The 23,056-nt window shown below is 48.7% G+C and overlaps 3 protein-coding genes across 7 annotated transcripts in view; 1 reads left to right on the top strand and 2 right to left on the bottom strand.

The window, feature by feature from the left end:
- Positions 1-11,940, top strand: part of OBSCN (obscurin, cytoskeletal calmodulin and titin-interacting RhoGEF) — a 198,702-nt gene extending 186,762 nt beyond the window's left edge. Inside the window, exons 115-121 of the mRNA XM_064445166.1 lie at positions 4,161-4,331; positions 5,633-5,753; positions 6,430-6,669; positions 7,321-7,544; positions 7,984-8,059; positions 8,533-8,682; positions 8,819-11,940. Coding sequence (XP_064301236.1) covers positions 4,161-4,331; positions 5,633-5,753; positions 6,430-6,669; positions 7,321-7,544; positions 7,984-8,059; positions 8,533-8,682; positions 8,819-8,996 — 1,160 coding nt within the window. The 3' untranslated portion in view covers positions 8,997-11,940. The remainder of the gene's footprint in view (positions 1-4,160; positions 4,332-5,632; positions 5,754-6,429; positions 6,670-7,320; positions 7,545-7,983; positions 8,060-8,532; positions 8,683-8,818) is intronic.
- Positions 34-22,667, bottom strand: ACKR2 (atypical chemokine receptor 2). 5 transcript variants are annotated; one of them, XR_010371817.1, is made up of 3 exons: positions 22,542-22,574; positions 21,869-21,926; positions 34-3,066 (listed from the first exon to the last, which is right to left on the bottom strand). XR_010371817.1 is itself a non-coding variant. In XM_009513908.2 (3 exons), exons 1-3 carry the CDS (start codon positions 22,572-22,574, stop codon positions 19,201-19,203), a joined length of 1,206 nt encoding a protein of 401 aa, XP_009512203.2. In that variant the 5' UTR covers positions 22,575-22,667; the 3' UTR covers positions 18,531-19,200. The 5 variants fall into 5 exon arrangements, 1 of the variants encoding a protein (XP_009512203.2); XR_010371819.1 differs by lacking the exons at positions 21,869-21,926; positions 22,542-22,574 and adding an exon at positions 3,584-3,707 and having other exon boundaries at positions 34-1,780; positions 2,285-3,066; XM_009513908.2 differs by lacking the exon at positions 34-3,066 and adding an exon at positions 18,531-20,315 and having other exon boundaries at positions 22,542-22,667.
- LOC104052603 (5-beta-cholestane-3-alpha,7-alpha-diol 12-alpha-hydroxylase) lies at positions 14,651-16,300 on the bottom strand. The gene has a single exon (XM_009513907.2). The coding sequence runs from the start codon at positions 16,250-16,252 to the stop codon at positions 14,720-14,722; it is 1,533 nt and encodes a 510-aa protein (XP_009512202.2). The 5' UTR covers positions 16,253-16,300; the 3' UTR covers positions 14,651-14,719.
- Positions 22,668-23,056: the final 389 nt, after the last annotated feature.

Here is a 23,056-nt window from a genome sequence, read left to right as displayed (position 1 = left end):
CCTTGCAGGGAACAGCTCGATTTGTATGGCCTCTTCACCAGCTGGATATTTTATTTTTATTCAGAAACAACCTGATGTTACCCCCCTAGTTTAGAGTCAGGAATGAAATTCATACAGCTATCATTTAGCCATCTAAATAGTAATAATAATAATAACAATAATAATATAATAAAAAGGAAAAGCAAAAGCTGTGCGCACAAGCAAAGCAAAACAAGGAATTCATTCACCCCTTCCCACGGGCAGGCAGGTGCTCAGCCAGCTCCAAGAAAGCAGGGCTCCATCATGCATAATTGTTACTTGGGAAGACAAATGCCATCGCTCTGAGTGTTTCCCCCCCTCCTTCTTCTTCCCCCAGCTTTATATACTGGGCATGACATCATATGGTATGGAATATCCCTTTGCCCTGTTAGGATCAGCTGCCTTGGCTGTGCCCCCTCCCCTCCCGGCTTCTTGTGCCCCCTGCAGAGCATGGGAGGCTGGAACAGTCCTTGACTAGCAGAGGCACTACTTAGGGGCACTCAGCCGCTACTTAACAACAATTAAAACATCAGTGTGCCATCAGCACTATTCTCATACCAAATCCAAAACACACTATACCAGCTACAGTGAAGAAAATTAACTCTATCCCAGCCAAAACCAGCACATTCTACACCCCTTATTCCATACCATTTATGTCATGCTTAGGTCCCACGCTATCCAATACAACCTCATTAACCACCACCACCCCCTTCCCATCCTTTGACATAATACACAGGTATTGTTCCCTTAGTCTATGGACCAGCCCGGTAAAATGTCTGTAAAATGTTCACAAAACATCCACTGAGTTCATTCAGTCCATGGCTTTGGGCTCCATCTCTTTTTGTGGTTACTCAGGACAGGAGAGGTGGTGTGTTGTGTGGAATTACTGGGCACCAAAGCCAGCTCAGGTCGGGTCACTGCTGCACTTGCGCTGCTTCTTGTAAGGCTTGTCCTCCATTGGTTCAGGTGGTTCCTGCTGTAGTAATTTCTATAACTGCAACCCAAATCAAGGGTTACAACACCTGAAAGGTAGAACCATTACAATCTCCGCCCCCGGCCCCTTTGGGCCAGGTTATAGGTTTTAACATGGCAATGAACTCCTCCCCTTGCCCCTGCTCTGGCTTGGACTTATCCACAGACTGCAGGCCCTCAGGGGAGTATCTGCTCCAAGTGGAGCCTTGTCTATGAGCCACAGACTCTGCAGGGGTACACCTGCTGTGGCATAGACCTGTCCACAGCCACAGTCGCTTCGAGGTGCGCCTGTTCCAGCGTGGCCTTCTCCATGGGCCACAACGCCTCCAGCGTGGCCTTACCCACAGCCACAGTCCCTTCAGAAGTAAACATGTTCCAACATGGCCTTGCCCATGGCTGCAGTCCCTCCAGGGGGTTATCTGCTCTGTTGAGGCCTTATCCATGGCCACACACTTTGAGGTGCCCCAGCGTGACCTCACACACAGCCACTGATGCTTCGGGGTTTGCCTTCTCCAGTGTGGACTTATCACCGGGCCACAACCCTTCCAGAGGTATTCCTGCTGCAGCCCAGACAAAACCACGGCCACAGACACTTTGGGATGTACCTGCTCTGGCATGGGCTTATCCATGGCCACAGAGGCTTTGGGGTGTCCTGCTTCCACATGGACTCATCCTCAGGTCACAGTCCCTTCGACTCGGGGTCACACTGGAGTCCCAGCTTGCCCGGTACATCAGCACAGAACCAGCAGCGATGCCCTGGCCGTCTGCCAGCCCAGGCGCATCGCCATGGCTGTTATCAGAATGTTCCCAGGCACGGCGGGGGAAGGCGATAAGCAGGACAGCAGGACAGCACGCAGCAAAAGCAAAAAGCAGCCACTAACGAGCACTAGACTAATATACAGTGAGGCAAGCAAGCCCCCTGGCAAGCACAGAAGCCAGCCGATTAATAACCAAACAGCAATAACAGCTATAAATTTGATCTAGCGCATTCCAATCAAATCTATCGTTATCTCAAACCTGCTGAGCCCCATGTTTGGCACCAAAAAGGACTGTCCTGGTTCAGCCCCAGCCAGCAACTAAGCACCACGCAGCCGCTCGCTCACTGCCCCACGGAGGGACGGGGAAGAGAATCAGAAGGGTAAAAGTGAGAAAACTCGTGGGTTGAGATAAAGACAGTTTAGTAGGGAAAGCAAAACAGTGATAGTAACAGTAACAGTAATAACAATAGTAATATAATTTAAAGGAAAAGCAAAAGCCACGCACACAAGAAAAGCAAAACAAGGAATCCCTTCACTCCTTCCCACGGGCAGGCAGGTGTTCAGCCAGCTCCAGGAAAGCAGGGCTCCATCATGCATAATTGTTACTTGGGAAGACAAACACCATCACTCTGAGTGTCCCCCCCTTCCTTCTTCTTCCCCCAGCTTTATATACTGGGCATGACACCATATGAGATGGAATATCCCTTGGCCTGTTGGGATCAGCAGCCTTGGCTGTGCCCCCTCCCCTCCCGGCTTCTTGTGCCCCCTGCAGAGCATGGGAGGCTGGAACAGTCCTTGACTAGCAGAGGCACTACTTAGGGGCACTCAGCCTCTACTTAACAACAATTAAAACATCAGTGTGCCATCAGCACTATTCTCACACCAAATCCAAAACACACTATACCAGCTACAGTGAAGAAAGTTAACTCTATCCCAGCCAAAACCAGGACGCTGCATCATCCCTTTGACGTTCTCGTCCAAGGCTTGGCCTGATGAAATCAGTGGATGTTTTCTTGCTTAATTCCATGAACTGTGCATCACATCCCCAGGCCTGTTCGATCTCTCTTGGGATGGTTTTTGCTGCTCTTATTATGAATGTTATGTCTGATAGTAATTTCTACTGCAGTCACTCATACACAGCTCTCTGGATTCAACCACTCCATAGTCCGTCTTTTAAGCCTCCGAACATACACACACTCCTGTTTGGATTAGCATGAGCAGTTTTCTACCTTTTCACTCTGGAGCTGGTGTCAATCACTTTTCCTCCAATGCCGCTTTCTTTATTATTATTCCTTTTGACACAACTGTAGGCGAGACCCTGGGGAGGATAGAAATACAAGTTGTTCCAGTTAGGAAGAAAAACAGGAAAAAGCATCTACATTTTTCCATCATATTCTGTGTATTTGGCAGGAACACACAAAGTCCTGCTTCCTGAACACAAGAGGTTTAAGATAATCAGAAAAAAATTCCTTGTCTTATCTGCTGTTCGACAGTCGGCTTTTGCACACTGCTTCTGCAGGCACTTCTCTCTGTTTCTAAGCTGTATCTGCTCCTTCTTACACATACACACACCCTAATTCAACCAATACCCTGCAAAGTCATTGATACTTTTGTTTTGGGTGGCAAATTATTGCTTGCCCTATGGTTTGAGCCTCTCTGCCAGTGTTTATTTGAATGAAAGGATGGGTTTAATCTCAGGCGGTCTCAGGAAGTTGAGTTCAGCCTTGAGCGCAGCAGCACTAGCAAAGTATGGGACAGAGCATCATGTGAAATGAATGATCATTAAATGTTTGATATCCCATGAATATCCCATGAATAATGAGTCCAGAACATACCTACAATTTCAGTTCCCTGAAAAATCATCTGAGTTTCATAAAAGCTGAATAAACCTGCCCAAGTTTCAAACACTGGGTTTGCTGGGAGGGTGTTAGTGGATAGTTCTGTCCTGACATCCTGCACCTCATGGTTTCAACTGGATTCAAGACAGGGTCAAAGGGAAAAAAACCCAGTGATTTTGCTAGGCGTTTGTTTGGAGTTCTTGATGTATATTTGCGTTAGAGATTGGTGTCATGAATTAGATAAACAGAAACTATACAGGAAAATTTCACCTTCCTCTGAAACAACATTGCTACATCTTGGACTGATTAGATATAAACCAACTGACTTCAGAAAAGGTGAGTTTGGCACATGTACAGCAAGCGGCACCATGCACAGAAGTTGGCCACAGCAAGTCAGTTTTCCCTTCACTCTATGAGATTCCACTGTTTCTCCATATTCACAGCACATCAGTAAAGTTGATTAAAAAAACCCAAACCAATAAAACCCCAAAACTCAAAAACAAATACCAACCCAAACCCCAGTGTATCAATCTTAAATGAGTCCTAATCTCTGTTCTGTCTTTCCTTGGTTAAGATGGGGAGTGGACAACTCTTGCTTCTGACATTGCTGACTGCTGCTACTATGCCAAGAATCTCTCCAAGGGGTTTATCTACTGCTTCAGGATAGCCTGCACCAGTAAAGCAGGAACGGGCCCTTACAGCGACCCATCTGCCAAAGTGAAAATCACTGCGAAGGATCAAATGGGTAAGATCAAATGCCAAGAAAGCATTGTGGCCTCCCTGCTTTGTGCAACCAAAACAGTTGCACCCTTTTGGATGTGGGTCTGGGAGTCAAGAGCAAGCGAATCGAGTCCAATTCCTCTTGGCTCAGGGTGGTTTAGGGATTCCTTCTCTTCGGCTTTCTTATTTCAAAGTAAATTATTTTCTGTTTCTGGACACGGGGGAATATGTGTAAATATATAACAAATAATAAAATAACAACAATACAGACATATAAATAATATCTAAATATATCTAAAAATATAATAATAAAAATCTGGAAACTGGAGGTTGCCCACTGAAGACACACTCAGTTTTTGATGTGAGATCATGAGGAAACAGGTCTGGGACAATGGCTGTGTTACTGGAGGCATCGATCTATTGGTATAGATCTGCCACTGGAGAAAGCCCTGGACCTGCTCTTTGTCTTGGACTCAGTCCTAAGCTCAGTAGTCAACTTATGCATTGTGGTGTTTGCTGCTGGGAATTACCGCCCTGCTGTGGTGCATTTTTCAGCTGTATTTTGCCTCTGAAGTAAAGAAAGCTTGATTTACTATTTTTTTCACCTCTTTGAATACTATGTACTCTTCACATGTTTTTAAAATTAAGTATTCCATAATCCCACAGCAAATATGTCCTTGTAGCAAAGGAAGCATCCTTTCTGCCAAGAAGTGGAAGGATGGTCCAGCTGGAATTTCCTCCCAGTGGAGAGGATTATTCTGTAAAAATCAATTCACAGAGATATTAACTCACCCTAAATCCTCTGCTTTCCCTCGGCCCAGGATCCATTAATGTATCTCAAGATGTCCAGCATTTCCAAGCAGATGCTTTAATGTGTCAAGGGATGCTTTAGTATTTCAGGGAGCACTTGGACACAACCACATGCCAGAGCCAGACCAACACATTTCAGCTGCTGCCCTGAAATACCCAACTAAAAGAAGCTTCTAATTCTTTGTCAGTGTCCTACCACACCCTGATGACTTGCTATGGGAGAAGATGAGAACCAGCGCCTAAGACGGTTGATATCATAGCACACGACATACAGTCCACCTCCTAATCTGGAGTGGCCGCACCAGGGAATTACTGGGCAGACGGTCCAGAATCTGTTGCGTTCACATAGCATTGGGTGCCACAGCTGGGAGACGACCTGCAGACTTGTCCGGAGAAAGCTCTGCTGTCGCCTTTGTCGCTGCTCATAGAGACATAGGTCATAGGGTGGCTCAAAGAGGCCCCAGTTTCCAGCCAGAGGTGTTTTCCCATGTAATCCCTGTCGCTTTTTCTCTGCAGAGCTTCGTGCTGCAATGCAGAACTTCCCATCCACTGTTACTGAAGAAGAGAGCGAAATAATCACGCCATCCGAGCCTTTCCCAACCTACCAGATGTACGCCTTCCAAACAGAGATCAAAAGGTAATGAATCCACCTGAGGGCTCAACCAGCCAGAAGGAAATGCCACATGTGGCTGGAGTTCAGCAAAGTCACTTTTATAAGCGCACTGCTTGCCTAGGGTCACGGCGTTTTGCTGAAAACACCTCCACAGCAATACATATAAACCTGAGATCATTGGCTGAGAGATTTTCATCTTGGTTTGGTAGGATTCAGATGTGGTTTTTCTGGGAGAGAAAAAGGGTCTGTGCTGGGCACCAGGACAGCCCCTTAGTATATATATAGTGATGTGAGCCCAGGGCTAACAAAGGCTCCTCTCTTTGCTGCATCAACCTTTGCAGCTACCAGTTTCAGGCATGGGGTTGGGATTCAGCTGTCTTTGCCTAGAAGATAGGCACCAACCTCTGTTGCTAACAGAAGGAGGCAGCTGCCTACAGGGGGGAGTTCTCTTGCTCGAGACACAGTGAGCCGTTTTCTCTCTCTCCAAAGGAGTTAAGCTCTCACTCCTGCAATTTAAAGTGTCCGTACAATTTAGAGACACAGGAGGATGTGCAAACTGTGACAATAGATGTAACAACTCAACATTGGGCATGGATGAAAAACACAGCATGGGCTCCTGATTATTTTAAAGAACAGAAGCTCCCAGCTCTTCCAGGAGTAGCAGAGAAGCTTAACTTGCCTTTGTGTTCCTTTGTACCAGGGGGCGTTTCAGCATCGTCCGACAGTGCAGGGAAAAACTAAGCGGCAAGACTTTAGCTGCTAAAATTATCCCTTACTGGCAAGAGGACAAGCAGACTGTGCTCCTCGAGTACCAAGTCCTGAGGAAGCTTCATCACACAAACATAGCTCAGCTGAAGGGAGCCTACGTCAGCCCGCGGCACTTAGTGTTGATCCAGGAGATGTGTGTGGGACCAGAGCTACTCCACTCTCTGGCATTACGGTAACAACGAGTGGAGGGAAGGGTTTTCCAGTCGGGGCTGCTGTAGGGAGCAGAACAGATATTGCTTTCCCCTGGCAAAGCGGATCATTGCTCTCCATCTGTTCCAGTGTGCTGTCACTGCACATGGGATTTGTGATGCATTTGTTCTGCAACTTCTCATGACATTAAAAAAAATACTTAAGTTCTTTACAAGGTCGGGGCAGGGACAATTCAGGGCCACCCAGCTGAGAAGTTGAAAGCAGTTTACAGTAGTTCATATGAAACCTCCTCTCCCACAAAAAGGAGATTATTGTGGCTCAGGAAGACTCATTTCTCCTCCATGTTGTTTCTCACAACAGCAGAAAATGGATCTGCTGAAATCCACTGATTAAAGGAGAGGGAATGGTGGGCATCAAGTCTTCATTCTGATTTCTGCACAACCACTGTTTTTCTCTGGCATACAGCTCTACACCCTCCGGAACCTCCTGAGTCTGTAAACCTGACTCACAATCTGGACCAGCCTCCCCATAGACAATAGATTTGCTAAATGAATAGAGTTGTTTATTCTTGACTCCCACGGGATTAGACCCCCAGGGGAGGATGATAGTGGGTGTAGAATGGTGCCCTTGGGCATGCAAATAGGACACCTCTGGTTTCTATCCCTTCTACCAGGACATCATACTCAGAAGTGGAGGTCCGAGATTACCTGTGGCAGATCCTCAGTGCCACTGAGTACCTCCACGCACACAACATTCTGCACTTGGATCTCAGATCTGAAAACATGATCATCACCGAGCCCAAACTTCTGAAACTCCTGGATTTTGGCAACGCACAGTTCTACACACAAGACAAAGTTATTACTATGGACAAGTGCACGGACTATGTTGAAACCATGGGTGAGTAGAGTTCAGTCACAGCAACCTTGGCCTCATATGCAATGTGCAGTAAACAGAAAGACGGACAGAGCCATTGGTCAAGGCAGCAGTTGGCCCCAGCAAGCAAAGTCTCCCAGGTGCTGCCCTCCAGTAACAGTGTGAGTTTGCGGGAGCAGCTAGGAGTGACAGCTGTACTACCTGCACATCACAGAGGACAAAGCCAGAGGTCACGGCCAACACTGCTGTGGCTGGCATCCATGTGTCCAGAGCTCACGGGTATAGTATTACTGTCATTTGGCCTGATGTTCTCCGGTCATCACCCACGAGGGTGTCTACCTCAGTCAGCTCCCTGTACTGGAAGCCTTTTTCTTCTTCACTCTTGGAAAGGTAGCAAAGCATAGAAGTGCTCACTGCTTTTGTGCTGGTCTTGGCATTGGCTCACGCTGGTTTGCTTTTCCAGCTCCAGAACTGCTGACAGAGCAAGGAGCCCTCCCGCAGACTGATATCTGGTCCATCGGAATCACAGCCTTCATCATGTAAGTCAGTCTGTCTTTCCCTGCCCTATACGCAGCTCTAAAAGTGCAATTTCATAGTCATCAACCAGGGGAGTTGCACTGACTCTGAGATTTAACCTCTCCTTGGTAATGCTGCAGAAGCCTGTGTGATGGGGACTATGGAGCTGGCTGCACCATGCAAGGATGCCCAGTCCTGGCGATGTCTCCGAGCAGAGTAAGGCTGGTTTACAACACAGCAGCTGCTGGTCTTTCTCACTCAGCCTCATGTGAAAAGCCCCACTTTTAACAGGAAAAATCAAATTATGCCAAGTGGAAAAGCAGCCAAAGTCATGAAACCCACAGAAATACAGTGGCCTTTGGGATTTTTTTTTTTTCCCATATGACATTTCTGTGCATCACCATGACCCTCCTCTCGCTGCTGGGGGGGAATTCCTGAGAGAAGGAGCACCTTGAGCGATGCCCTTCATGCTGATCAATTTTCTTCTTTGGGGCAGGTTGAGTGCCAGCTACCCCATCAGCTCTGACGTAGCCTGTGAGTTTCTGAGAATGACCAGGAAGGGTAAAGTGAAGCTCACGCGGTGCTACGCAGGTCTCTCCGGGGGAGCGGTGTCATTTCTCCAGAGCACGCTGTGTGCAAACCCCTGGTAAGACGTCATCTGCTCTCCCAGCCGGACAGTGGGTGCTGACCCTGGCTATGGTCCTGCCTTTCTCTCCATCTGCAAGGAGCCTCCTCGCCCAGCATGGATCCCCAACTGACCTTCTCACCTTTGTGTGTTCTAGGGGAAGGCCATCAGCCTTGGAGTGCCTTCAGAGCCCGTGGCTCCAGGAGACAGGTTTGGACAACAGGCAGCAAGCACTGGTTACCTTCCCCACAACCAAACTGAGGAATTTCCTCACTGAACGGGAGAAGAAAAGGGGCCTGCTGTGCTCCAAGTACGGCCTCATGATCGCACAGTGACGTGGGTGCAGCCACAGATGCCAGTTGCCTCCCTCTCCCCTTCTGCACTTAGTGTTTGGTACAAAAGAGTCCTGCCAAGCTGCTGTGCATCAGCTGAGCTGGGGTAACCACGAATGTGATTTAGCATAACTTAGCAAATTAATCCATATGACGTGCATTGACACAAAGTAAGAATAGAAATACAGACCTAATGGCTCAGCTGACTAACGGTAACTTGACAGGACGCGTGTCACCTCTCCAGGAGAGATTTGCGTAGCCACTTCTGAATGGGGCTAGCTACCAGCCCCAAGCAGCTTTGCAAATCCTTCCCCCGAGGTCAGAAAGACTCCAAGCGTGCAAATGCTGGGCGCTGACTTCTGCCCCTGGCCCCAGGATGCGATAACCAGATGTGTTTTAGATGTTACTGCACTGTTTATCCCAGAGTGACTGCTGCAGCAAGGTCTGAGTGACTGGTGGGTTTCTCACCTGCCTCCAGTCCAAAAGGATTCAATGACCATTTATGATGGGAAAATAGGGAAGACTGAAGCATTTGGGCTGATGTTAGACAACAACGTATCTTCTGGCTTTGGATGTAGAGATCCAGCTGGATAAAGCACTGAGCAACCTGGCCTGAGCTGATAGCTGACCCTGCTTTGAGCAGAAGGTTGCTCTAGAGACCTCAGGCACTCCCTCCCAGCCTGACTTCTCCTGCCATCCCATGTCTTTTCCAAGTGCCAAACACAAGGCTGGAGCGGTGGGACTCTGCTAGCATCCATTGGCAGCCAGGCTCAGCATGTTTCTTACCTGGCCAAGCTACCCACCTTCTCCGTGGGTCCTGACCTGGGATTAAACAAGGGGCTAGAGGAGAGTGATTCTAGCTGTGCAGCAACAAGTGGCTGCAAAGGGAGGAGGTTACATGTGTGGCAGTGGTACCACCAAGGTTTGAACCGGAGCTTTTCATACTTTGTGAAGAAACTCTTTCCTGCCCAAGTCACGTGAAACAAGAAGAGCCAGTCTCTGTGAAAGCAGCCTTGTAGCTCGACCCTGTAGCACCAGGTGTGTACAGGGAGGGCAACAGCAATGGGGCTTTCCGGTAACTGATCAATTACACATTTTCCTCACCCTACTCCTGCAAGAGGCCATAGCTTCCTTGGCTTTGAGAAGAGCCACCGTTCTCCATGGGGCCCAAGTGGACCAAGTATGCCACTTCACTTGGGTGGCCCAGCTCGTGCCCTCTCAGAGCCCAGCCTGCTGCTCAGTGAGCTGCGTGGCTCCGCGGAAGGTCACCGGCTCTCCGTGGGCACCTGCGCTGTTGTGTCTGCAGAGCTGACCAAGCTCCTCAAAGGTTTCAAGGTTTGAAAACACCACAAAAGTTGTTTTTTGGGGGCATGTATTTGAAGTTTTCCGTTAGACCTAGATGACAGATTCACCCATCACACAGGATCTTACAGTAACCCCTCACCCGCCTGACTGCATCTGCATCAATTGTCTTAAAAACATGTTAAAGAACAAACATATAGAAACAACTCTCAAAGAAACCAAGCTGTGACTTGGTGTATGGGCATCTCTGGGAACAAAATCCCCCATGGCCAGGATGCCGGCACATGGGTCATTTAGTTGTACAGCTTTCCTCGCAAGCGGGGCTAAAATGGGCTTGTGCAGCGAGCCTTTTCTGAGCACATCCGAGGCTGCCAGTCAGCGGTGCGAGCGGTTCGCTGCAACCTTGCTTTGCTCCCCATCAAAACCGCTCCCCTATCCTGCCTGGCATTGCACTTGGGTCGCCGCGTCCTGCCTGCCACAGGGTATTTCAGCATATGCTGTGACATGCTGGAAATAACTTGGTCACTGGACAGTAAAGGCAGCAAAAGCGATAGTGACCGTGACCTTGTTACATGCAGATGTTGCACCACTGAGAGACTTCGCCACTTTGAAGCCTGGCTGCTCTCTGGGGAGTGCATCTACCAAGAGACATGGCAGCAGCGTCACCAGCAAATGCTCCGTGTTTTAATTCTTTAAAAAAAAAAAAAAAAAACCTGAACTTTCATATTCCTCTTTCTCCTTCAAAATCTGCTTTCCTTTGCAATGGATGGTGTTAGCTGTGTCCTTGCTTTGCACTTATAACCTCAGTGTTCCTTTGAGCTTCTCTGAAGTGAATGGTGTATCTATTGGTGCCATTGAGTTTCTTCAATTTTCCTTCCAAGCAGCAGCAGGCGGAGGCTTTCTCAGGGCTGTATCTGGCTGTGTTTAGAGGAGCGAGGGTGGGGAAAAAACAGTCCCTAATGCATTACAGTTTAATACTAGAAGTGATGCTGTTACAGGGTGGTCTTTTCGAACACGTTTAACTTGTATTGTTCCAAACCTGAAGTGTGCAGCACCACGACTCCACCCCTCGCACGGTGTGCAGAGTAGGACCTGTAACGGAGCAGAGCAGCTTTCACTGTGCTGTGGAGAGCGGGCACTGACTCCATAAACAGTAAAGCTTTGAATGTCAAGGTAATATTGTCTTCACTAGGCACTATAGAAGGGAAAACCAAGATTTTAGGGCCAGAATCCACGCTCAGTTCTCCTGGGGAACAGAGGAGTTACATGAGACAGACGCTGCCATGAGGACTGCCTGCCCACCAATAAACTTTTCAAGAGCCTAGATTCCTTCTAATGTAACTTCTTTTACAAATCCAATAAGGTTTCCGTTGGCACGGGCTATTTCTTTACTCTTGCTGCTATGCTTTGGGATGGAAATCTCAGTGCCAGGCGACAACCCATCTAAGCAAAAAACTTAATTGCAAATTAACTCATTTGGAGCTTTCACACTCTTCCAAATATGGCTCAAATTAAGTGATTTTTTTTTCTTCTTCTTCTTCTCACAACTGCGTGCATTTGAGCATGTCTGAAGTAGTTTCTAGATCAATACTGTTTGGTTAAATAAACCATTCTGACAAGGAAGTAAAGCCAGATTTTTCTGCTCGGTCATTGTCATTGTCCTTATTTTAATCTCTCTTTCCCAAGCCCAGTCCCAGCACCCATCCCTCACCCCTCAACTCTGACCTGGGGTCCCTACAAGCGCTAACACCAAATATACACTGTGCATTAGCAGTGAACAACCTTCATGCAAACCACCCGCACAAAAAAAGCCTCTTGCTAGAGCCTTGGAGTGAGGACACCACTTGCCCAGGACGTCACTATGGCTCTGACCTGACCAGCTATCCCAAGGCATTCCGGTGCATGCTTTGGAACTTGCAAAGATCGAAGCATTGGCCCGTACATGGGAAGAGCTCCAGTTTCATTCTTGGTAGCAGAGCAAAGAAACAAACCCATGGGTGACAAAGAAAGAGGTGGGAGCTGTAGAGGGAGCATGGAAATCGTGAAAAGGTACTGGAATTGTTAACAGGAACACTAACTGTCTCAGTCAAGCCTTGTACAGTTACAGTAAGTTTTGTTTACCTTGGCTCTGCCACAGCTGCTTGACAGTTTCTGCCTAAATTTCCACCACGGCAAGGTCGAGGCTAATGCCCAGTCTCACAATACGGGATAGTTTGCTCTCAACATGCAGTTACAACATAACCCTGTCCTTTGCAGGACAAAGCAGAATCTGGCTTTGATGTTGGGACATATGTGAAAATGTTTGAGTTTCATTCCTCGGTCAAACATAATCTCCAAAGTCCAAGGTTAGCATTATAATCAATCCACTGTCCTCTGCAAAGGTAAGGCTGTGATTTAACTTCTGTAAGGACTGATGTTGTCAGAGCCCTAATTATTGAAGCAGAAAAAAACAAAGCAGAGCTTGTAGAGCAAAGTTCTATCCTGCATCAGATCCTGTGAATGAGAGAGAGATGTTTGGCGGCTCGTAGGGTCGCAGTGGCTGTAGCCCGTGAGAGATCGAGGTTGTTTTCTCATGCCCCACTTTGGTTTTCTAGCCCCGTCCCATCACCCCTTCCCATTCCCTACAGCTTCTTTGGGCCTTTGCAGGGGACAGGGTCTAAATTTTGGGGGGTGGGGGGTGGGGGTGGGGGTGGTGGTGGTGGTGACACTTTCCAATAGGCATCTTCTGGGATCACCCTCAGCCCACGGGGCTCAAGGAGAGGGTAGAAGACCATCAAGATGCCAGGAGCTCACCCCTGCCCAAGGCTCAGGCACTGCACCCCAGACAGCCACCCCCTCGCAGGAGGGCAGACCTGTTCCCAGCCAGCAGGCAGAGTCTAAAATTTCTGGGCTTGTGCAATGATTTGGGTTAAAGCAGGGGTATGTGCTAAAAGTAAGTCAGCAGTAAAGCTGGTTTGGTGCTGCAGGGGGGGTCCCGGTGCAGCTGCACATACACACGCTTCAGCTGTGTGAGTCGGTGGGATGAATCCAGGGACACACGCACAGAGACAGGGTTTTTTATCCCCAGAAACTGTACACAAGACACAGGGCTTGAAGGCATAACCTCCTGCAGCCCTGGAATGGCAGGTGACCGTATGCATTCCTAACTCACACAGACACATGAAAATGTACCGGAGGTTATTAGTGATGTTTGCAAGTCCCTTCTCCTCCCACTGATGTGGTAAATGAGATTGGCAAGATCTGTCCTTCCCTTAAACGTGAAATGGGAAGGAGCTGTTGGTATGTCCTTGCTCAGTACATCCCACCTCTGCTCCCCTTGGGGATCTCATCAGGTATGAGAAGGGGACTATAGACAAGACAAACATGAGGAAATTCTTACATCCCTGGAGAGGATATTTGTCGTTCTCTGGACTTTCGGGGCTTACTACAAGCTGATGCCATCCTGCCAATGATCCTTCATGCAGAAAATGAATGTGTCGGTACGGAGCTGGTAACAAAATAATGCAGTCCCAATGCTAGCGTGCAGCTGGGATCACCCGCAGGATCCCAGGCCACCTCACTTATTTGCCAGGTCATCTGGCCTGATCTTCGCTTGCACACCCGCTCGCACACTAGTGCCGGCTGCCGGCACCACGGACACACAGGACCTCCAAGTCATGGTCCTGAATTTAAGGAAAGGAATTTAGTAAGACAATAGGACAGACTGTGCTGATCAGATGCAGGATGTGACCAGACAAGTGTACGGACCAGCCACCTATTTACACAAAACCAGCCCTTTTTATCCCCTTACCCCTCTATTTTTCTCCCCAGATCACCTATAGCCCTCATTTTTTCCCACCTTTGGTCCCTCCCCTAAACATCCCACCATAAGTTCTGTGCAACCCCAGAATGCTCGTCCCTTGCACTCCATAAGTCGTGCCCCCTCCCTTGTCAGCAATCCCCCTGGTGATCCAGAGAGCTGCTCCCAGTAACGCATCTGGATGGGTCTCATGCCAGGACCGTGGGGCTGATGGCTCCACTGGGTTCGTCCTAGGAGGGACCTGGACAAAATACTCATTCCTTGGAAGTCCTTAATTTGGGTTCCCACCTGCCAACATGTCCCTGTTCTCCTCTGGGCTTGTGCAGATGGGCTTTTGATGGACTGATGCCCCCGTGACGGGGTTGGGGGTAGCCTGGCGGGGTACTGTTTGTCCCTCTGTGGTCCTTTGTGGGTGTGCTGGTGAGCTTTTATCACATAACCCAACACCACAATAACCAGAGGCACAGAGCAGCAATACAGGTGAAAGAGGTAAAGAGAAAAGCAATGAAAACAGTTAAGCAAACAAGATTGTATCAGTGTTGGTGCTGCACGGAGCTGATAACCATGGGATCACTCAATTTATTTCACAGCACCAGGACAAACAACACAACAAGGCCTTCCCAAGTTAAAAGCGTAGCCGGTATCTGAACCGAACGTCCTGAACAGGATGCATCGTCCCGAATCCCCAGCGGCTGACGTCTATCTCTGGGATCTCCTCTTCTTTGTTGACCAGCTCCAGGTCATAGTGACTCAGCATCAAGAACACAAACAGTTTAATTTCAGCGGTAGCGAAGAACCTCCCGGGACAGATGGATACTCCTGCCCCCCAAGGCATGTTGAAGTATTTCAGCTTCTTCCCATTTTTGTAGAAATCTTTCTTGGTGCCATCTGGATTTACAAAGCGGTCGTACTTAAATTTGTGAGGCTCGGGGTGAATTTCTGGGTTCATCTGCACGGAGATGTACGGGAACAGAGCCAGCCTGTCTCCTTTGCGGAGGGTGTACTCCATCCCGCTGCTTGTCTTAAGGCTGGTGTCCTGGAGGACAGCCCTGATCAGTATTGGGGCTGCAACCAGCCTCAGGGTCTCCTCCAGTGCACTGTCCAGAAGGGGAGTCTGGTTTAACATGTCCCTAGTGATGTTAACTTGTGGGGTCCCCCGCTTCTCTTCCTGACCATTCTCCCTTGAGACTTTATCCACCTCATCCCTCACAGCCTTCATAGCTTCTGGATGTTTCATTAGGTAGAAGAGGAGCCAGAAGGCAGTTGGGCCTGTATTGCCTTGGGACGCCCAGAGGAGCATAAACATGAAACGATCCCGCATGTACTCGGGGACACCATTGGCTGCCAGAAGCTGGTTTTGCTCACTTACCCACCCACTGATATTGTCCTTCTGCCAGCTCTTCTCCACAGACAGCATGCTCCAGAAGAGCCTCTTCAGCCGTTCAGCTTCTATTTTGTCCTTGGGAGGCAACACAGCATAGGCCAGGCGAGGGAAGAGGCGGTCGTACTTCCGAAATTCGTGGAACAGCTGGTTGGAGTAGATGCGATCTTGCTCATCAGCTTTCTCCTTGTTATCTGGCCCTTGGTGGGGCTCAGTGCCATACAGAGCCAGGTAGCCAGCTCTGAAGACGATGTTGTAGCAGTAGTGGAAGAGGCTATCCTCTTGCCACACTCGCTTCTCCTCTCCTGAGCTCAGATTGAAAAGCATCAGCTTCTGAAAGTTATCCATGGTCGCTTGTGTCATGACAGTCAGTCCATCTCCCATCAGATGCTTCGTGCTCGATGAATGAATTATGCTATGGTTGGCTTCGATGGCCTTGTAGCCAAAAACCTGCAGGACCAGTTTAGTTGCGAAAGGCCTAAAGTCTAGTTTAGATCGTGCTTCCTTCACGATGGCTCCAAAGCAGAAGGGATCCAACACGAAGGTGAAGTAATAGCCTCCGATCAGCACCGTGAAAATATCCCCGTGTTTTCTCTGCATCCTTTTTAGAAACTCTGAACTGTCCTTTCTGAAATCCAGCATGTAACCCACCCAGGGGATGGTACCTTTGTCCAGAGGTGGCTCATTAGGTCTCCGGCTCCGAAACATGCCCAGGAGGTAGAGCCCACCAAGCAGCGATGCTATCAGGGTACAGAGGAGAATCACCCAGGGCAGCATGAGAGCTCTGTGCCCGTCCAGGCGTTTGGACTAGAGCAAGGCTGGGGCAGGAGAGTGCTTTTTATTCCCACCCAGCAGCTGACATGCAGATGCACAGCTGACAACCTCTGTCCCCATTGGCAGCAAGTGTTTGCCTTTCCCTGCGGAGCGCTCCAGCGTGTACTTCTCCCCTGATGAACAGAGAGAGATTTTGAAGGTGGAAGGTAGGTTATAATCAAGTTGGAATTACCGGGCTGCTGCGGAAGGTGGATGGGTTTTGGAGTGTGCCCTGCAGCAGCTTAAGAAAATTCCCTTTTCTAGATTGCATGGAGCCCAGATTTTGAAAAAAAAAGAGGGTTGAGAGCATTTCAGTCAGTGATTTCTGCCTTTAACACCAGGCTATGGACACGTGCTGCAGGCTGAAAAAAGGGAGGGAGAATGGATGTCGGAAATGCTCCTGGATATGAGCTCAGGAAGGAGGGAGGGGGTTACAGCTGAGCTAATTTGGTGTCAAAATCCAAGAGAAGGCAAAGCGTCCAACATTTCAGTGTTCTCCAAAACACAGTGCACCATAAGTGCTTTGCCAGAGACCAGTGCAAGTGCTTCTCACCTGTACAAGGGCAAAGCAAAGCAGGTCCGCTGTCTCACGGGTGATGAGGGCCTGAATCAGCTGCATTCGCTTTGCATCAGATGAGTCCAACGACTGCGTGTGGCCACCTCCTGGCTGGAGAGCAGCGGTGCCCAGATGGATGACAGCACTTTCTTCTGCACACATGCACCTCCAATGCTCGGTTGTGTCCCCTCCAGCCAGCAGAGAATCCCCAGCCCTCTGCGGATCTGCTCCAACCCCTGGGGCTGGGCATTTTTCCCCACTTTTCCCTTCTGCTTCTTGATCTCTCCTGCTCCCCACTCTCGAGATGGGGCTTGGGGATGGTGCCAGGGACCCCGTGCTCCATCCAGCACTATGCCTCTGGGTGTTGCCACCCTGATCTGGGCACTGGGGCCTTGCAGCACCCTCACATGGACAGAGAGTTAACAAAATTGGTCAGGCATTGGAAGAGCCTGCCCAGAGAGGTGGGGGAGTCACCATCCCTGGGGGTGTTCAAGACACGTGCAGACACGGCACTTGAGGGCATGGTTTAGGAGACCTGGGGGTGTTGGTTTGGTGGTTGGACTTGATGATCCTAGAGGTCTTTTCCAACCTTTATGATTCTATGATGCTGTAAAAAGGATTTAGCAAGGAGGCAGGACAGACTGCCCTCACCAGGCACAGGGCACACTGCTTACACACAACCAGCCCCTTTCATACCCTCCTTCCTATTTTCCCACCCTTGTTCCTCCCCAATTCACCCTGATATCCCCCCGCTATTTCCACCACCTTCATCCTTCCCCTAAGCATCCCATCATGTTTTGCACAATCCCATGAGCCCTCCTCTGTATGAGATCACAATCTGCATCTCAGTTTTTGATTCCCAGCTGCTCTCCCCTTCCACTTTCCCTCCCAGTGACCTGACCCATGGAGGAAGGCCACATCATAGCATCAGCTAAATATTTATTCCATTGGTTTGTTTTTTTAAGGAAAGCTCACAGCCTTACAGTTTTGGAAACATGCTGAAGCTATGTTGGCATGAAAAATAACATAAAAATGATCTCTAACCAAGGATCTATCTTCTATCATACTGTGATCCTATGACCTGTCCTTCAGAAAGACACAGTTTCCTGCTCGGCAGACACCGAGTGGGGCGCAGCTCATCATAACGGAGAAACCCATCACTGGTCAAACAACCCAGTTTAAAGGTGCCTAATTCCTCCCGTTGTCTCTGCTGGTAGACAAAGGGATCAGCCCAGTTGAACACATCTACCTGGCAGATGGCAAAAGCCAGGAGAAAAAAAGCCACCCCCAAGGCTGGGCTTCTGGCCCATGTGTCTGGCCTGATGGATGAGCGTGGCAAATCCATTCCCCAGCCCCCACCACGAGCTGGAGGGATAATGGGATTGCTCTCCTCTGTCAGACCCTTTGGGGTCTATGGGGGAGAAGTTCTGCACAAGTTTCAGTTTGCATTTTTAAGGGCACAACGTCTAGATAGCTGCTCCTTCATCCACTGATGTCTCACATACTCCAGGCAGGAGCTGGGCTTCATCCATGAGCATAAAAACCAGGGTAATCCTTTTATAATAATTAATGTCGTGGTTTAGCCCCAGTCAGCAACTGAACACCTCGCAGCCGCTCGCTCACTGCCCCCCGCCCCTGTGGGATGGGGGAGAGAATCGGAAGGGCCAAAGTAAGAAAACCTGTGGGTTGAGATAAGAACAATTTAATAATTAAAATAAAACAGTAGTAGTAATAATGGTAATGATAACAATACTACTAATAATAATGATAATGTAGTTAAAAGGAAAATAACAAGAGAGAGAAATGAAGCCTGGAAAAAAGAGGGGGAAAAAAAAACACAAGTGATGCAACTGCTCACAACCCACCGACCGCTGCGTCCGGTCCCCGAGCTGTGATCACTGCTTCCCCCCGCCAACTCCCCCCAGGTAACACACTGGGCATGACACCATATGGTATGGAATATCCCTGTGGCCAGTTTGGGTCAGCTCTCTTGGCTGTGCCCCCTCCCCTCCCGGCTTCTTGTGCCCCAGCACAGCATGGGGAGCTGGAAAAGCCCTTGACTAGTACAAGCCCTACCCAGCAACAGCCAAAACATCGGTGTGTTATCAATATTAGTCTCATACTAAATCCAAAAGGGAGCACTGTAGCACCTATAGTGAAGAAAATTAACTCTATCCCAGCTAAAACCATGGCACAGTTACATCCCAGTGTGGAAAATCCTCATTTCAAAGTTGGTGCTAGGGTGAAATATCTGGTTACACAGGTCTGTGGGCTCACACCAACTCCTTTGTATGGTCAGGACTAGTAGAACACAGCACAGAGAACATACACGTGACATAAATAATGTAAATATTTATCATGCATTTGTGATAGTCAACATTTCTATCTCAGCTGCGTATCTGCTGCGAGACTGGCTTGTCTCTGAGGGCTGGATGTCAAAGAAAGCACTTCTCCTGAAAACGGCCTGAGGGATCTTCCATAAGTATAACCTGAATCGTTTTTTCACAAAAGCATAGAGCAAGGGGTTGAGACAGCAGTGGACAAAGGACAAACTCTCCGTGATCTGCATGGCATAGTCCAACTGCCTACTGCTTTCACAGCTCCTGATCACGCCAACATCTTGCAGGGAGTGAAGGATGAGGACAACGTTGTAAGGTGCCCACAGGATAAAGAAGAAACCCACCAGAGTAAAGACTAAGCAGAGCGCTCTCCTTGAGCCAGGCATACGAGATGTGGTGAGGACACATGCTATGTGGGAATAGCAGAACACCATGAAGAGGAAGGGAAAAAGGAAACCCAGGATGTTTTGAATGACCCGAAAGACAACTTTCCAAAATAAGTGTTTCTGACCATAATCATGGGTGCACAGGATGGTTTTGTTGTGGATTTGCCTTGTGCTGCTGAAGAGGCCATCAGGAATGGAGAGAAGTATGGAAAGGACCCATACCACCACCAGGATGAGGACGGACTTGCTCCATGTCGTGGAGCTGTGAGGAGAGCAAGCATGAACTATCTGCAGATACATGTCCAGACTCATGCAGCTCACAAAAAAGACACCACTGTAGAAATTCACGGTGTACATGGCATTTAAGACTGGACACAATATGTCCCAGGTCACCAACTGAGAAATGTACAGAGCCCAAAAAGGAAGGGTTAGTAGCAACAAGAAGTCTGAAACCACCAGATTCAGCAGATACACTTCAGTCATCTTCTTTTTCTTCTTGATGTACATAAGGAGGACAATAAACAGGAGGACATTCCCTGCCAACCCGACCAGGAAGACCACGGTGTAAAAAGATGGCAAGAATACTCTGCTAAAGGAGAGTACCTCTTCTTTTGTGCAGAGGCTATACAGCATGTAATCGTCCTCGTCCAAGTACTCATACGAGTAGTCGCTCGAATTGGCAGCATCCAGCAAAGTGGCAGCTGTTGTTGTTGCCACTTTTGAAGCTGTGTTTGACAAGTGGCTGCCTAGGAGCAAACAACAAGCGAAGGGGATCAATATGTTGTTCCAATCCACCCAAGAAAGCCAAACATTGCATCAGGGAGGGGTTTCCTCTAGTTCATAGGTTTAAATTTCTGCCACTTTCCGATAAGTATTTTGTATCCTGCACTCCTTGGCCTTTGCCTGCAGCATGGGGACAGATGCCTACACATAGATATAAAAACAAAAATCATTCTGGTTTCCTTACTCCGACACATTAAAACTTGAAAGCAAATGAGCACAGTCCCCTCTGACATAACTCATTACTTCCTCCTGACACCACTGCAAGCTTTGAGGAAGTTTCTGCTCTAAATTATGGGGAACCACCACCAGACCTCACTGTGAGGTGCTTTAGATTCACCCAGGTCACTACTGAGAAAGTGACATCTCAATCTCGGTGAAGGAGAACCTGCCACCAGCCCTTTCAGGTTGGCGGGGCTGCTCCCAGAGGTGAAATGCTGAACATCCCACTGATCCTGGTAGGCCACTGACCCCTCTCTGTGCCAACTCTAGGACACAAAGCCATGGATTCTTGTAAAATATATTAGTAAGTGGAAAATATAGAATTATAAAATCATAGAATGGTTTGGTTTGGAAGGGACCTTAAAGATCACCCAGTTCCAAGCCCCTGCCTTGGGCAGGGACACCTTCCTCTAGATCAAAGCCTTATCCAGTGTAGGCACGCGAATCAACTCCTGAATCAAGGTCAGAGGCAGAGGTTAGATTTAGCTGGAAGGATGTTGTTGGAGTCGACCCTGCACGAGATGAGGCGCGGGTTGAAAACCTGCTGACAGAAGAGGGTGAGGGCCATGCAGTCAGCCACTCCCCAGGACTGCAGTTGGCATCAATGCTTAGACAGCTGCAGGGAAATCAGCTGCATTGTATTTCAGGAAACAGCAACTGATTTGGAAAGCTTCCTTTTTTTGGAGTCTGATTTTCAGAAGAAAATCAGACTCCACAAGAACACTACATGGGTTTCATCTTCCAAAAGCCACTCAAACTGGGCAATGGCCATCGCTGAAGAGCCCATCGCCCAAGGTGGGAGATGCTGTGCCACCTCTCATCAGTGCCACAAAGGTGAATGTGGGTTTTAAAATTCAAGACTAATTTCTCTGACAGCAAACCAGGGCTGTCACAGCACAAATACTCCTCCACCCCTAAAACACACTGGTTTTCAACCACGGCCAAAGCTGCCCACCATTTCCCCCGGGACTCATTTTTCCAGCAATCCCAAAACAGGCGTCGTTGTGGGGTTCCCTGCTTCAGCCACTCCTGCCATGGTCTCCTCAAGGACCTGCTTCTCCCATCGTCCAAGAGACCTGCAATGAAGCTGTTGGTCCCCGGTTGCGCTGTACATCCCGAGGAGGATATACCCCACAGTGGCTCTGCAGCTTCTAGGGACAGCTCCCTCCCCACGAACACCCCGGGGAAGGGGAGCCCCTCCACCCCAAGCGGGTTAATCAAAGCACCCAAGGCTTGGAATGGGGTGCTGAGGGTGCCTCTGGGTGCGCAGCTGTAAGGGCTGAAGCTGTGGACATACCTGTTGTTGTCCTGTGTCTAAAATTGCTTAAATACATATTCCAGGCAATTCCAGGTGGCTGAAAGGAAAATAAAATTTGGTTTGGGGTGGATTTAAACGTTTTCTTGCTGTCTCTCAGTTCTTTGACAAGTGCCACAGGCATTTCAGACAGAGCAGCCATGGAAAGCAGTGATCTGACATGGAAGAGTACCACAGAAAAAGACGTTTCTGAGATTGAGCTTTTTGTTCCTGCTTCTTATTTTGGAGGAAATTCATCCTTAGCCATACACAGTTCTGACTGTACGCCTTCGAGAGGAAAACAAAACTGCTCACCCTTCTGATGGCAGCAACACCCAGTGAGACTCCTAAACAGCTCCCCCCAACACACACCCTCTGCACCCACATCAGGACAAGCCATGCCCAAAATTGCCATTTCTGTGTCTCTTCCAGCCCACCAAGATGCCTTTTCTCCCTCTCCCATGTCTGCCCCATTCTGTATCATGCTGACGCTGATATTTACATCCCTATCCTGTAGCTCATAGCAGAAAACTGATTAATGCAATGTGGGCTGACTCAGAAATTAATCCCAAATGCGTGGGAGCACCAGCGCTGTTAACTTTCAAGAAGAAAAGAGAACCTCTCCAGGTTTCTCATGCAGCTTTGTCTACAAGCAAGAAGCAGAAAATGCACTTACAACAGCTTCTTCTCCACCGTGGGCAGTTTCCATCCTGCCAGAGGCTTGAATCAGGCTTTTAGGAACCTCTTTTACTTCTGTAAGAGGATGGGCAGGAAATGAGAACACAGTTTGACGTCCCTGCTTTTGTTTGCCTGGCTGGTTTACTAACTAGTAACAGCACTGGAAGAATTATCTCTGAACCATGTCCAAGCACATGCCCCTCTACATCTACAACTGGCACCAGCACTCCTGCTACAGGTGCCATGGGGACCCAGCACCCCTCCCTGAGAAATAGAACCTGCTCTTGTATAGCTCAAGTCAGGCAACATGTCAGAGCCGCTGGGACCGAGGAGCCACGTCAGCACAACGTGAAGATTGCTGGCAAATGCCAGGCATCCCAGCAGGCACAGGCTGGGCAGTGAGACCACCCCCAAAACAGTCTGAAGCAGGTTTTTCTGGAATGTGCTAGACCAGGGTCATCCAAACAAGCACACAGACCAGCCACTTGCTTAAACATAACCAGTTCCTTTTGC

This window comes from Phalacrocorax carbo, chromosome 2, assembly GCF_963921805.1.
Source record: "Phalacrocorax carbo chromosome 2, bPhaCar2.1, whole genome shotgun sequence".
Classification (NCBI taxonomy): domain Eukaryota; kingdom Metazoa; phylum Chordata; class Aves; order Suliformes; family Phalacrocoracidae; genus Phalacrocorax; species Phalacrocorax carbo.
This window is presented reverse-complemented; position numbering and strand designations above follow the sequence as displayed.